Raw genomic sequence first — 15,952 nt, forward strand, 5'->3', positions numbered from 1 at the left:
ATTTACTTTATTAGCATATTTTTGGTAATTTCCTTGATTTATAAATCATTTATTAAAAAAAGTAATAAATGGCAAAGCTCATTTTATTTTCGGCAAGTGCAAAACTTGTAAAAGAGGGTGTTAGGTACCTTACTGAACTTCTATATTTTTATTTAAATTTTATGTTAAAATCACCTGTTTAGAGATAACTAATTGTTTTGACTGAATAGAAATGTATACGATTCGAATGGTGCAGTGACCGATTTTTTTTAAGGGCTTTCAATTTTAAGTTTAACTAACTAATAAGTAATTAGTGCAAAGCAAACACTGCAAACAAAATCATATGTTGTATTTCAACAATGTCACTTTATTGTTAAACCTAGGTATAGTATACTGTCTTATATTATACTAACAGTGAATTTTTTTTTATATATATACCTGTATATTATACCTTGATAATTTAAGTATTTTGATACACTAGAAAACTTATTAATAATTTTTTTTTTGACTGAAGAAGTCTTTATGAGCACTTTCAAAATTAGATGTCCTGCTTATTAAGTTATATTGAAGTATTACCATCTTAAAAATACTGACGAATGAGTGTTCTGTGGTTTATTTCCACTATCTTCATTGATATTCTTTGATGTATTCGTAAAACATTGACCAACACGTCTATAAAAATTTACACACACGCCGTATCTAGTTCGAGCTATTGAGGAAAAAAAAGTATCAAATAAAAATGTAATATATTACGGTACTATTAGAATGATTAGATTTCTCAAGCTGAATCATACTAACTTGTATCTTTATCTGTTAGGGTAAATACAAATGACGTAACTTTGTTCGATTCAGATCGGCTATGCTTGAAGGAAACACATCCTTCTGGTTGACAAAAATATGACATTGTTTCTGGTAATATAAAATCTTTATGATCTTCTGCTGGATACCGTCGGAGTAATTCTGGGTTCTAAAATTATCCAAGCCATCAAGTTAATATTTTTGGTAGGTCGGTATATAATTATATAATTTGAAGTAAAAAAATAATTTATTTTATTAACATTTTAGATTCTGAGCGGAGCGAGGAATGTAATGATTTTACCCTGATGTGTGCTTTTTTTGTGGCTATCATCACGTTTTGGGGCAGTAAAAATGCTTCGATTTTCGACTTCAGTACCTTGTTAGACCAGAAAGTGAATATGGATGGTACTTAGGGGAAGGGGGGGGGGGGTTAAGAATAAAAAATTCTCAATATTTTTCTAAATAATCAGGATAAACAAACTAAAAATTAAGGGGAAAACGGAAAATTATACGCACAATCAGTTTTCGACAAAATCGATTTTAGTTTTTGATGTAACTCTAAAACAAATGATGAAATGACCATGTAATTTTCACCGAATGTTAATATAAGTATATTCTATCCACCATGCAATTTTCAAAAATTTCGACTTAAGTTGAACTATTTATAAGCATATGCAATTTTCGATCATTATTAGTTTTTTTTAAATTAATATCGATAAAAATATATTTTTTGGGTTGAAAAGCTTGAAAATTTTATATAAGACCCCTAATATATTGTTATAATAGCAGTTGAAAAATAAAAGAAAGAAATAGTCACAATTTTTTTTATAAGCATTCAAAGTTTGAATTTTGAAAAAATACGTAAAATCACAAAAATTCGCAAATTATTTTAAGCTAGAAATCCATAAAAATTTTCTTTTCAAATCTTACATTTAATACAAGATTTCTTACAAGTTTGTCAATTTTTATCATAAAATAAATATCTACCAGAAAGTCAAATTAAGTTTTTATGAGCGTTTGAAATTTTTATAACATTGGATTTTCACTAGATTTCTCATTTATAGCGATTTTCTTATTTTGGTGTTACTCTAAAACAAATAACCGCAGTTACTTGAAATTTTCACTGAATGTTTACGTAGGCATTTTCTATATTCGATAAAATTTTCAAAATATTTTAATTAGTTTTTAGCTGTTAACTGACATTTTAATTTTTCAACTTTTTTAGTTTTTTTTCTATTAATGTTAATAAAATTGTATTGGTTGGGTCAAAAAGCTTCAAAATTTAATTTAAGGCTTCCAACATATTGTTTCAATATCAGTTGAAAAATATTAAAAATACATATACACGATTTTTTGTTATAAGCATTTTAAGTTCGAATTTTTATTAAATACGTGAATATTACGGCAATGTTCAAATTATCTTAAATAGAAATTCATAAAAATTTTTCTTTTTAAATCTAAGATTTGAAAATTTAATTCAAGATTCCTTATAAGTTTGTCTACCTTTATCAAAAAAAAAAAAAATAAAAAATAAATGTCCACCGGAAAATCAAGTATTCTAATAAGTAATAATAATCTATATTATATCCTAGACAGATAAACCGTCTCCGCTCAAAATCGTTTTTCGTGTACAATGATCAATGGATTCAAATTTAATTCCATCGATTACAGTAATTAACTTGTAACCTACTGTATGGCAGCGCGATATCCACTTTCCCGCTTTTTTTTAAAGTATGAAAAACAGTAATAATTTTAAGAATTGCGTAATTTTAATAATACAAATAATAAAAACAGGTAGAAGACTTATATTTTATATCGAAAGATAAAAAATATCTTCGATATTTGATAAAATGAGTGCGTTTTAATGTGAATTGTATACAGGCATTATTATAGAATATTAATACAGATTTTTTAATTATTTTATTATCATAGATGAAATTGGAATTTGAGATGATGTTTGAATATGACATAATTAATTAATAGTGGTTTTATTTATGTGTAGACCTTACATCTTAACTACTAGTCAGAAGCTAAACATACTGGGAATGTTAAAAATTACGTAAGAAAGAGTAGAGAATACAGAGCAATAATTATTACTGCATTAAATATTTTTTTAAATAAAAATTTGTGGACGATCACGTTTATGTACACAACTAAGACTAGTGTGAAACAGAGATCATCGAATATTCTTTGAAGCAGAAGGCTGATAATTAGTACCTAACATTGCCACCTTCTCAAATATTAAGATAGTTTAGGATAAAAAAGTTTCAAGTTTATCAGGTTTATGAACTTTCAGTAAAATACCATTAGGGAATTTCGATTCGGGAAAAACGGCAAGTACCTTCGATCAAATATAATATACTTGTCCAAATGACCAAATGTGTAAACTTTCAAGTACGTAATTCAATCTAACAATTGTAAATTTTTATTTGTATATGAATTAAACAATTTTTGTTTTTCTTAGCACTTAATCTCTGAACCCCAGGCTCATGGAAACATATTCGAAAAAAAAAAACAGAGAAAATCTAACTAACCTGTTCCTTTCTAAGCAAATACGCATTGAAATAAAATTAATAAAATCAACTGAATTATTATTTAAGTATCACTTGATATTCTATCACAAAATAAATAGTACCCGAGATGGTAGGCAGCACCTATATTACCATATAGGTAATTTAGTTTTTGTATTCCTAAATAGTGTTCCTTAAAAATGATTAATTAATGAACAATAAGATGCAAAATTTAATGTAGATACCTGAATATAAAAGTTTTCATCATTACTGGACACAGTTGAACTGACTCCGCTGTATTCGTTGTTGTTAGATCCATTGTTTTGTAACTCGTATAAAGAACTTCTTTTCGAAGAATTTGGATGAGCTCCGACGATAGCTATATAGTCGATCAGCCGAGGGCAAAAGAATTGGCTCTCGCTCATAGCACGTAAGTGTAATTTTTTGTATAATATATTATAAAGGTACTTTTGTATAGCTAAATGTACTGTCTAAGCAGCTTTACGTAACAAAAATATAGGAGATATATCACAGTTTGGAGTGTTTGTTTGTCTTACGTATTTACATACATATAATAAGTATTGCTCAAGTTTAAAGTTTAACAAAAAAAGAACACTATGAAAAATTCAACATGTATTTATACAGTCGTGAGATCATCACCGGATAGCCCTGCCACCGAAGTGTTTGTATCATAATAAACAAATTATTATGATTTGGATATTGATAACTGTTTTATGTTACATCGTTGAAGACATTTTTTTCATGAATCTTGGCAGCTACAGCTAAACAGTATTTCTGATTTGTTTGGAAAACGTATTGAAATTTTTCGTCTGTCATAATCAAGCATTACAGCCGTTCATAAATTGTCAACTCTGTAAAAATATTATTTAAATCATGATGTTATAAATATTATATCAATATGTATGTTGGGTTTTGTCCAAAGTTTGAACTCTTTCTATTCTACGATAAATTAAAATAATTATAACACACATGGCTACACACCATCTCCATATTTAAAACAGGCTATTACTGTTTAATAGTATTTTTGCCATTTATACCTAACCTAATCATATTTTATGTGCATCAAAATTCCACGAAATATAGATATTCATAAAAAAATGCAAATATGCGTTATGCTTATGAGAGTTCTAAATATGCACTCTAATATACCCATAAAAATATTAATATGCAATTATTTCATGAACATTTTCCAAATATACATATCCAACACTAAAATTTACGGATATCTATGATATAATATTCATAAAAAAGAAAATTTTTTGAAAACATTTTATGACTACATTAGGTTATTTATTACATTTAAAAATAAATAATATTATGCTGTCTATTTTTTATTCTATACACCTTAGGTACATAATGTTCATAATCATAATCATTAATTATGAAGAATTATGAAGAATTATGATGTAAATTGAATAAATTAAAACTTACCTATAGATATGTACTAATTTGATTATCAGCTATTTTTAGTAAAATAATTTCATAGTAAAAATTTAAAATTTAAACCTATGCTCTAGATGTTAAGATAGAAATCTAGTGATCGGCTTATATTTTTAATTTTGCACCTAGTTAATTTTTAATTGATATTTGACTATTACATATTTTATAATAATAATTAGTAATTACATAACTGGGTCAGTGTAGACAAAAGGGGTTTCTGGATACCCACTTAAAACTTTAGAGTATATTATTATATTTTATACACACCATACATTTTCAAATGCAATATTTTCGTAAAAAAATGAATCTAACCTAACCTACACTGTAATACTAATTGGTGATAATAAAACAAATTACTTTGGTCACAATAACATCATCAAATACACCTAAATAGTGTTATTATAGCGTAACAGAAATACCCAGAATCGTTATTCGTATAGAAATATATAATGATTTTATATCATTGAATTAAAATTTAACATCAATTACTGCGATACACTTGGCAAAAGCTAATGCAGTTTCCCACCTTTTTAATTTTATTGTTGTAATTTTATAGCATTTCGATTGTGATTCATGAGTCTTTTTTTAGGGTAAAATGTTTGTACTAAGATAACTTTGTTTGTATTTAATTGAATGGTTATCTTCCGTGGTTTTAAAAATAGATTATTTTATGTCAATAGTAGATAATAACTAAATAATCCACCCACAAATATTTGTAAAAATAATTATTATGATGTTTTATTTTTCTAAAGCGTTTGTTTGACTTATCAATATTAAATATAGTCGTATAGATATAATGCTATGGAAATACAACAAACGCTTCCCCCAAGTAAAATTTTATTTTCAATAAATTATTCATTATATTACCTATATTGGCTATATTACTTTAAACAATAGGGTCGTTAAAAAAAATATATAATTACCTAATCAAATTAAATAATTAAATTATAAGTTTTGTATTTTTATTTAATATAAAAAAGAGCTGTGTTTAAAATCTCACAAAAAATAAATAAATAATAAAATTATTAAAATATAATGCACGGTATTACGGCATAATGCATATCATCTAATTTGTCAAAAAAACTAAATAAGATTCAAAGTGTCTAATGTCTAACGTTTAATATGAAATTATCACTCGAATATATTTATTTATATGTATGTACTCGGGTACTCCAAACCAACTTATATCTCAACTACAATCATAATCTCTTCCAGGCAACCCTACCCGACGTCTAAATCGAAATTGGTCCAAAGACCTTTTCAAAAATTGAGTTATACAAATTTAAGATTCATTTAAAGGTAGCTCAACTATAAACTTCCCTTTTCACTACTCCATCACTGTCATCACTCTCTCAAATTTACTCACTGTAGTCATAATTGTACATATACTATAGATTGTACATTTTTATTAAACGTTATTTTATATAAAATAAAGATGTGTACTTTACGTTTTAATGTTTTATGTTTATAGAAACTAGAAAGTAATAAGTATACATTGTATATTATGATATAATATAGCATTATCTATATTGTATTTGACAACCGTGACGGTATCGCCCAATCCACCCACGATTTCATTACTTGGAATTAGATATAATTTAATTTTATCACAGACATATCTAATTTTATCCATAATCCACTATTTATAGTTGAGATACGCTTGTAATCCATTAATCTGTCTATATTCATTATCTAGGTCATAATTGACAAGTAAATGGTTTTATTAGTTATCAAATATTATTAATATGTTTAATTCAATTTTATTTTTTAATTATAATTATTGTTATGTGTATTAAAAATTATTGTTATACCTGGTTTTCCAACTCTTTCATTTTTTTTTACATAAAAATATAAACAATTCTTGTTTCAAGCAGACGTCAGAACGTCACACCCACACATTTCCGTCTCATAAATGCATAGCAAATTTTACTATGTTATTTTTTTAATTTAATTTAATTTACCTCTTATACAATTTAAAGGTAAGATTATTTAATTTTTCATAATTTTTTATTATCTAGGGAATCAGGAGGGTCTTGTATGATATTTTTTTTACGAAACAAGTTCTAAACATTTAAAAATTTACAAAAATTGACAGTTTGTAAAATGCTCATTACTTGTTTCGTAATGAAAATATCATAAAAGCCTTAAAGATGCCTTGGATAGTAATAATAATAACTAATTAAACTCTAATTTTTAAATTTTATAAGGGTCAATTTAAATTTTAAATTAATTTAAAAATACCAAAATAAAATATGCTATGTTGCACGTTTGTAAGTTGGAAACAACACGAGGGGTGGCGTCTTCAAAAATTTAATTTAATTATTATTATTTAAAAATTTTTAACTAGCTGTATTTTATACTCATAATCAGACAATTTTATTTCCTAAGAAAAGTTTATTTGTTAATATCAATTATAAACAAAATGTAGTTTTTTAAATTATTAATAAGCATTTAAATTTTAAAGCTTATATAGAGGGATAACCCGCAAAAGGTGTGCTCCAATATAAGTACGGCCTGTGCTCATAAATCATTTATATAAATACCACTACCGAGGCTTGTATATATTATTTGGCCATGTAATAAAATTAGTATTGAAACTACAGTTGCAATAGGTATCGTTATTCGTCTATAGTAATAAATTAATAAGTAATGGCCTATTGGTAATAATGACAAAAGTCAAACGCGATGTATTTGAAGTAGTAAACAACATTAATAACGTTGTAATGTTCCGTTAGGGTAGTAAGAGTAGGGATTTAATAGGTATAAACGTATTATACTTAATTCAAAATAACTTTTTATGAAAACAAGCATAATCGTGCGTAGGTATTCTTGGCAAGGGAGGCAATACCTTAGCTTAGCAGATTTTCCCCAATTGGTAGGTATAATATTATATTTTGGTGAAGAAGAAAATCTCGCAGGGGAGGAAGCCCCCGTGCGCACGCTTATGAAAACAAGTTAGGTATATATTGAATAAGCTTGACGTAAGCTTGTCAGCGTAAATTGTATGAAAGTCAAAATTACTTTTGTTTGTAAAACAATAAAAATACAAAAACGGTCAAACTTTTTTGGTCGATTCAGATGGTGATGGTGCTCATTATAATATTAATTAAGAAGAAATTAAGAAATGTAAACAGAAATTTTAAAAAATGGTATAATATAACAATCAAATTTTTCCTCATCGAATTAAAGCCATAGTGATGCTCATAACTAACGTCAAATCTCCAATTGTTTTATAAGTTTTGTCAACCATTGTTTAAATTGAGTATAAATTAAATAATTTCAGTTCTTCAATCGTCAAGACATTTATACCAATATAACGCATATTTTTTAATATAATTAACACAGTATATTTCTTAATACATTAATGAGGAATGAATAAGAAACATAAAAATCAACGTTTTTTGATATTTCAATTAAAATGTTAAAAAGTATTTCCTTGAAAAAACCTAAGCACCAACAACAATTAATCTTTTTTACTATTAAAAGCTGAAACCGTTGAACAAGTTGTAACAAAGATTCCAGATAAATTATAATATATTATTATTAAACATAACAATCGCGTGTTGATTTTGTGCTTTGCATGAAGCATTTAGGTCATCACAGATTATATAATTATACGGGTCATGCATAATATAATGCACATTGCACATGCATCACCTTCAAAATTTTACATAAAATGTATATAAGTGATGTCAATAACTTCATGTTATTAAATTTAAATATATACCTATATTAATATTTTATTTTTATAGTTTTTGTTTGTAATTATTTTCAGTACCTATCTACAATAAGATAATTATGATACTTTTTCGAAATTTGGGGAACTTTTATGTCTATGTTCCAAATATCTGACGAATAATAGGTTATGCATATATGATCAGACTTGCATTTTATTTGATACAAAATACATTGTTGAAAACGTTATATATTAATAAAAGTATCTATAATAAATTAACATTTTAAATCAGAATATTTCTATTAATATTTTAACTTTATCATATAAAACAAGTAAAAATATCTAAATTAAACAATGTTTTTTAACACTAATAAAGGACTTAATAGAAGTATGACACAAACACTTAAGTATACCATAGAAGTAAATTAAAGGAGGGCAAAAAAGGCAATTACTATTTGATATAATGCTATCGAAAAACAAAGAAGATGCCAATTATGATAATGAATAAATAAGCAAAATAACATTAACAAAGAAAAATAATAGAATGAATATTTTTATAGACGTACTAATAGCTCAATTGTATTACATAATTTCATTATAATATATATATATATATTTATATATATCCATATATCTAATAAGAGATTAAAAATGCATTTATAAAATATATGTATATTTTCATTCATAATAATTACTTTATATTGAGTAAAATGAAATACATATTTAATTCCAACTAGCATGAGTATCTGTGAGATACATTTTTTTTATAAGCATTTATTTTTGGATGATCTACCTACATTACGCGTGTGGTTTAAAAGGGTGGGTAAGTACTAATTAATTAATTAGACAATGTATCTAATTTAATTTATATTTATGTATATTATTTAAATTAATTATTATTCATCGTTGTTTCATAATTACTTTTCATCACAAAATGTCAGCTTAATATATTTTGTGATGTACGATGTACCTACTATATTATGCAGATTGAAATAAACAGTTTCAGCCAACAATAAAATGATAAATAATAAATTACTAATATAATTTTGATTTAGGTAATAAAAATATTTAAGAACAGAAAGTTTTTACTAAATGTGAATTGAAAGCTTGCAACTAATGTGGATAATAACAAACAGTTATAATTATTAATAATATCTATAACAAGGTACCTACATATAAAAATGTGAATAAAATCGGTGCCGAAAGGATTTCTCTTTTTAAAGATTAGTAGGTAAATATTATAAACAAAGGTATTCCATTTGTACATAAAACAATAATATGATATAAGCGCATAATATATAAATATTTATGAAAATACGGGCCAATATATTATAATAGTTTAAATTAGTTATAATCTAGGTATTATATTTTTATTGAATACCATATATTGGTATTGGTAAGCTGTAGGTATAAAAAAACTTCCTGTATATTAAATATGTCCTATTATTTTTTTATCTACCGAGATTATATTTATAATAGCTTTTCAATTTGATAAAATTTTAAAAGTAAATTAATATATTTAGATTTATTTCTCTTTTAAAAATATTTATTTTACTTACCTAATTGTTAAAATAAATAAAATTATGCTAATAAAACCTTTACCGATAGAGGTTTAGATGTGAATGTCGCATTATTAAACCACTTGAAGATGAAATCACTTTGTCACTGGTGTTTAATCAATATAGTTTAATTTGTTTATTAAGTTAATATACCATATAATATTGTCAACCGGAGACCCGATTCACTATTTTTTTCCCCCATAACGCGCAAGCCTTTCAGTCATACTAACAAATCCAAACAGACATCAAATGATATACTACGTGTATATATCATAGTTAAAACCTTGAAAACACGTAGGCGTAGGCACCGACGACGCGCGGTGAGCCGATGATAAAACAAACAGCAATGAAACTAGGGCACACCAAATTATTTAAACTACGACAATTTGTTCGGTAGGTATAACCATGTTATGATTATTATTCAAACAATGGTTGGTAACAGTTGGTATAATATACCATATAAAATATTACCTATATAATTGTTAAAACGTATAGCTACTATATAATACCCATATATATGGGTACCCAGGGGCGTGTTTAGAAATGTCTTATGGGGAGGGAGGGCACACACAAAATTCAAATTAAACATAGTTAAAAGTTATAATTCATATAATTTCCACCTCAAAATAATATTATGGCTTACAACTAAATAAGTAATACATGTGCTTGATAGAAATATAAAACTTAATTAATAAGAGAAGTACATCTAAATAAATAAATAATTTAAATCGTTCCAATAATGTTTCATAGCAGTGACAATATTGTGAACTGAACAAGTGAACATTATTCCCATACGCAATACAATAATATTATATTATTATAGGTAGGTAAACATTACAGAGTTACTACATCACAATACATGTTAAGTATAATAATTATATACATTTATTATTTCAAACTACATTAGTTCAAATATCTAGTTACCGATGTAAAACAGTTAAGTGTAATATTTTATTAAGTTTTACTTTCGAGGCGTTCAAAAAGAATATTTCGATGAATTACGTATTTTAACGAATTGATGAAGGTTTTTATCGTTTAGTTTATCTTACCTTGTATGCTGTTTATCTGTTGTGTCTCGCAAATAAAATAATATAATGTTTTCAGTCTTTTCAGTAAAGTAAAAACGAAAATACGTTAAAATTTGCGATTAAAAAAATTAATTTCAGCATCCCTTCTATAGCTAAATGACGGAGACCAACAAACTCAATATTGTAAGCGTATATTATTACGGCCAAGATAAGTTCACGGCAGGTCGGTCGGTGTGCCGCCGAACTTGCGCAATCGCAGTCGGTCTTCGAGAAAATCAATATTAGTCGCCTCAACCTTACTGTGTGACCCACCCATATATATATATATAGTTATAATGGCATGTTCTATACAAAATAATATAATTCAGGGCCCGCACAATGGTGATCAGGGTTCTCGCGGTTTCCGTTCGATATTAGGCTACTGTTTTATGACATTTCCTGGAAAACTATTGGGAAACGGGCCAAAGAAATTAAGAAAACTTAATTGGTAAACATACAACATAGAAATATTATTATGTATACAGGCGTCATGTTCAGCTTCCGCGAATTGTTTTGTCACCATAATATCAATTATAAAAAAGTCGCGTTCGATGAAAAATAAAACCCGCAATTGAACAACAAATACATAATGGCACTAATAAGAACTTGAAATAAATTAGGAAAAGTTGTAAGAACTATACACCTACAAATGTTGCGTGAAATAACCAACTCCGTTTGACGCATTTATTTGTAATATTTTAATATGAAATTCAACACAATTTTTACCATTTTTAACAACTATAAATTATGGTTAAAGAAAATACTTTGTATATAGGATAAAACTAGAAAATATACTGATTATAAAATTATTTTTTTAAAGTTTTTTTATACATAATACGCACACGTAGTAGTTTAAAAGTTGCAATAATATTACAAAATGTGAATAATGCGTAGGTAGGTTACACTAGCATTATCTCTTGGCCAAATAGTGTACGAACACGGTTTTCTTTGCGCTTGAAATCAAAAAGTTAGTTTTCACAGAACAATAATCTAAATAACTTAACCAGTGACTAGTTTATCAAACGTTGATATTTTTTTTTTTCAAATAGAAATTGTGTACCTACATGATAAGTTGTCGAAATAATATTCAATAGATTTTCCGGTTGAAAAGTGAATCTAGTTGGTGCATTGGGGAGGTAAAAATGTAAAATTCCCAGTAGTTTTCAAAAGTGCCAGAAAAACAAAAAAAAAAAAAAAAATTAAGGAAAAAAAGAATTTTTACGCAAAATCAGTTTTTGAGAAAATCGATTTTAGATATTGGTGTAATTCTAAAACACATTACTGTCGAATGTCGATACATGAAATGTACACTGAATGTTGTATGTTTAAATTCTATTATATTCTTTTTTCTATACTAGGTAAAATCTTGAAAATATTTCAAATATTTTTAACTTTTTAAGTTGTATATATAGACATTTTCAATTCTTTTCTTTTTTTTTCCGTAAATGTCAATAAAATTTTATTAATTTAATAAAAAAAATTTCAAATTTGAATACAAGGCTTCTTGTTACAATTAAATTGTTACAATGACAGTTAAAAATATTAAAAATACATTGTTGTGATTATTTTGACAAAATATCTAAAAATCACGAAAATCCATAAATTATTTTGAAATAAAAATTCATAAATGTATCTTATTCTTCAATTTAAGATTTTGAAATTTAATACAAGATTTGACATAAGTTTTTTTACTTTTATCAAATGAAAAATGTCAACCGGAAAGTCATATTAAATTTTTATGAGCATTTGAATTAAAATTTTTACAATTTAGGTATAGGCGGTACTCGATTTCTCTTGTGTCGATATTCTTATATTGTTGTTATTTAAAAACAAATAACTGTAGAAACTTGAAATTTACACTATTTGTTTATTAAATCAATTCCTATATACTTAATTTAAAAAATACTTATTAATAGACATTTGAAATTTTTCCGTCTTTTTAGTTTTTTATTCTATAAATTTCTATAAATTTAATTCATTGGGTAAAAAAACTTGAAAATTTAATGCAAGGTTCCTCATAAGATGATATAATAGTAGTTGGAAAATATTAAAAATACATTGGCACGTTTTTTTACAACCGTTTAAAGTTTAAATGTTGACAAAATTTATTAAATTGAAAATCGAAAAATTATATAGTTGTTATAAATGTATAACAGTTTAAACTTGTATAGCAAAGGATTGAAAATTTAAATCAAGGTTCCAGGTCAGTAGTTAATTTTGCAACAAGAAATCTAATATTTGTAAATACACAGTTTTTTTGTTACAGTTATTTTAAGTTCAAATTTGGTTATTAAATATAACCAAGAGGTGAATAACAATTTTGGTTAAATTGTTAGAATCTAAAAATATTATTCCGTTAATGAATTATAATAATACCTTAAAGTGCATTCTATATTGTATATACTATGAATGACCGAGTGAGTCAGGTACATAAAGAATCAAAGAATCTGATTTGATTCATTTTATAGGTAGGTAACTAGGTACATACATTTTTTTTTTTTTTTAATTAACAATATAATTAGTATGGTATAAAATATCATAGACTGACAAACCGTCTCCGTTCAGTTTAGTTTTTCGTATACAATGATATTATATATCATTGAATTCAAATTTAAATACCATCCATTAAACTATTAAAGTAATCCACTTGTAACCTAATGTACAGCAGAGCATATTCACTTACCAGCTTTTTTTATGTTAAAATTATGTGAATTGTTAATTGAATTAGGAGTATATTATTATTTTGAATCGATTTGGTATTTACTGAATATTTATGTGAATAATTATATTGTATTTGATAATTTGATTTACTGATGGTTATTTTTACTGAACTTAAGTAGAAAATAGTTGCTCGATTCGTTAAGAGATCGCGTACCATAATATATATACCTAAAGACATCAACTTTATTGTCTTCATTCCTGTACGACTTTATATTATAATATGTACAATTCAATATCTCTTTTATAATGTATAATCATAAAATAATAATAATAATTTTATAATGTATTTTGATGTGTTTTAGGAATGTTAATTTGGTTGAATTTTAATTAGCAACGATAAGAATGTTTAGAACAAATAAAAGTAGAAATAATTATCATTATCTATTATCTATGTTAAGTTCATGATGTACATTGGAATTTGGAATGGATGTGCAAATTTTACGAGAAATAATACGAATCGACGTTTAAACGTAAGTTATACGATAGGTACGTGATACGTCTATACATAATATGTTGTACATTGTACTGTTATATAATACATAGTTTACGATGTAGGTACCTACCTAAAATATTAATTTAGGATAAGTACCGATATCAGTAAATGGTTGACTTGGAAAATTAATTTACTTAAAATATTAATTTTTATTTTCTTATAAAAGCTTCCATTTGTATATTAGAGATTTTTTGGTTCTTGTAAGATTTGAACTGTAAGAGGAATAAATTACGTGTTAATGTGTTCAAGCTTGAGCTTTTAAAATTGATAGTAATATAGATTTTTAACTAGAAACTAATTACTAATTTGCAAGTTATCATGATAATGTGATTATTATATTATAGGTAAAGTTATGCTTTTGTATATTTTTTGGTTTTAATTATTTATTAAAAATTAAGTTTTAAACTTTTAATTTATATAGATATAAAATTTGAACATTTTATAACTTCTAAAGTTCTAACTACATATTATTTGCTAATATTTTTAAATTTTTAAAACAACTCTTTAATAATTGTTTGTAAGATTTCCAAGCTTTTTGACCAAGCGATAAATAATTGACATTTGTAGAATAAACAACTATTAAAATATTAGAAATTTAAATGTCTACAAATAGCTCCAAAAGAGCCAAAATATTTTGAATAAGCGTATTAATGCTCATAAGATCCCACAGAAGTTGTAATTTTAACAATTTAAAAATATTAAAAATATTCATGGACACGACTTTTTCGATGTGAAACAACATTAAATGCTGTGGGAGAAACAGTTTGCCGTCACTGGCGACGCGCGACGCACGCAACAAGCGCATGCGCAAAGAGTACACAAAGCGCACAAAGCACATAAAGTGCGAAACGCGCGTGTAACCACAAGCACAAAACATCTATAATACACCTTTAAAATAAAGAATGGTTTTTATTAATTTTCTATGTTTTACATCTAACATCTGGTTAGCATTGCGATAGCTCAATTTCCTTATAAGCATTTTCTCAAAATTTCAAAAAATTACAAAATGTTTTTGTAATTAAAATATATGAAATATATAATTTTATTAGTTCTTAAGCTTGAAAATTTAAAACAAGTTTTTCATAAGTTTTTCTTACAGAATTTTAAAATTATCATAAATTATACATCATAATATATAGTATTGCTTTTTTATAGTTATACACAATTTAAATTAGAATGTTGACGAAATATTTATACAAAAATTATAGGGGTTTCCTCCAATGATTTAAGTTTTTATTTTGTGATTCAAAATTGAAAAATATTAGTTGTACGAATTTGAAACTTTTCATCATTATTTTTTAGGTAAAAATTATATACATTACATTATATTCAAACCAATTTATTTTAAAGTTATTTCAAACCTATACTAGTACACTGCTACTAACAAATTTTACTATTATAAACTCTAATTTCGTTGATTGACTTAAAATGTATATACATATATATATATATTTTTTTTTTTTTAATTAGAAAATTATACAATCAGTAAAATAATAATTTACAATAAGAACAAGACATTTAGTGATTAAGAATTTTTGAAAAGATAAAATAACAAACAAAATTAAATTAAATTTCGATTATTTACATCAGTTCGGACAGGGCTTGAGTACCTAAATAGGGGTAGGATTACACGAAGGGAAAGCTTAATTATTGTGTTTTAATTAAAAACCCATCACGAATAGTAATCT

At 25.5% G+C, this 15,952-nt stretch overlaps 1 protein-coding gene across 9 annotated transcripts in view; it reads right to left on the reverse strand.

Moving 5' to 3' along the window:
- Rab3-GEF (Rab3 GDP-GTP exchange factor) overlaps positions 1–11,201 on the reverse strand; it is a 34,662-nt gene extending 23,461 nt beyond the window's left edge. For 6 of the 9 annotated variants that reach the window (XR_016189597.1, XR_016189598.1, XM_089216747.1 and 3 more), the window contains exons 1-4: positions 11,033–11,200; positions 3,533–4,159; positions 778–946; positions 556–688 (exon numbers count right to left, since the gene is read on the reverse strand). Coding sequence is in view for 5 of the 9 variants with exons in the window: in XM_089216747.1 (XP_089072873.1) it covers positions 556–688; positions 778–946; positions 3,533–3,712 (482 nt within the window). In the remaining 4 variants the exon portion in view is untranslated. Of the gene's footprint in view, positions 1–555; positions 689–777; positions 947–3,532; positions 4,160–10,026; positions 10,160–11,032 lie in introns of those variants that run through there. The other 3 variants (XR_016189596.1, XR_016189595.1, XM_089216746.1) reach the window with 2 other exon arrangements.
- Between the last annotated feature and the right edge of the window lie 4,751 nt (positions 11,202–15,952).

Source organism: Diuraphis noxia, unplaced genomic scaffold, assembly GCF_037042655.1.
Source record: "Diuraphis noxia isolate RWA-SAM2 unplaced genomic scaffold, SU_Dnox_SAM2 contig0001, whole genome shotgun sequence".
NCBI lineage: Eukaryota > Metazoa > Arthropoda > Insecta > Hemiptera > Aphididae > Diuraphis > Diuraphis noxia.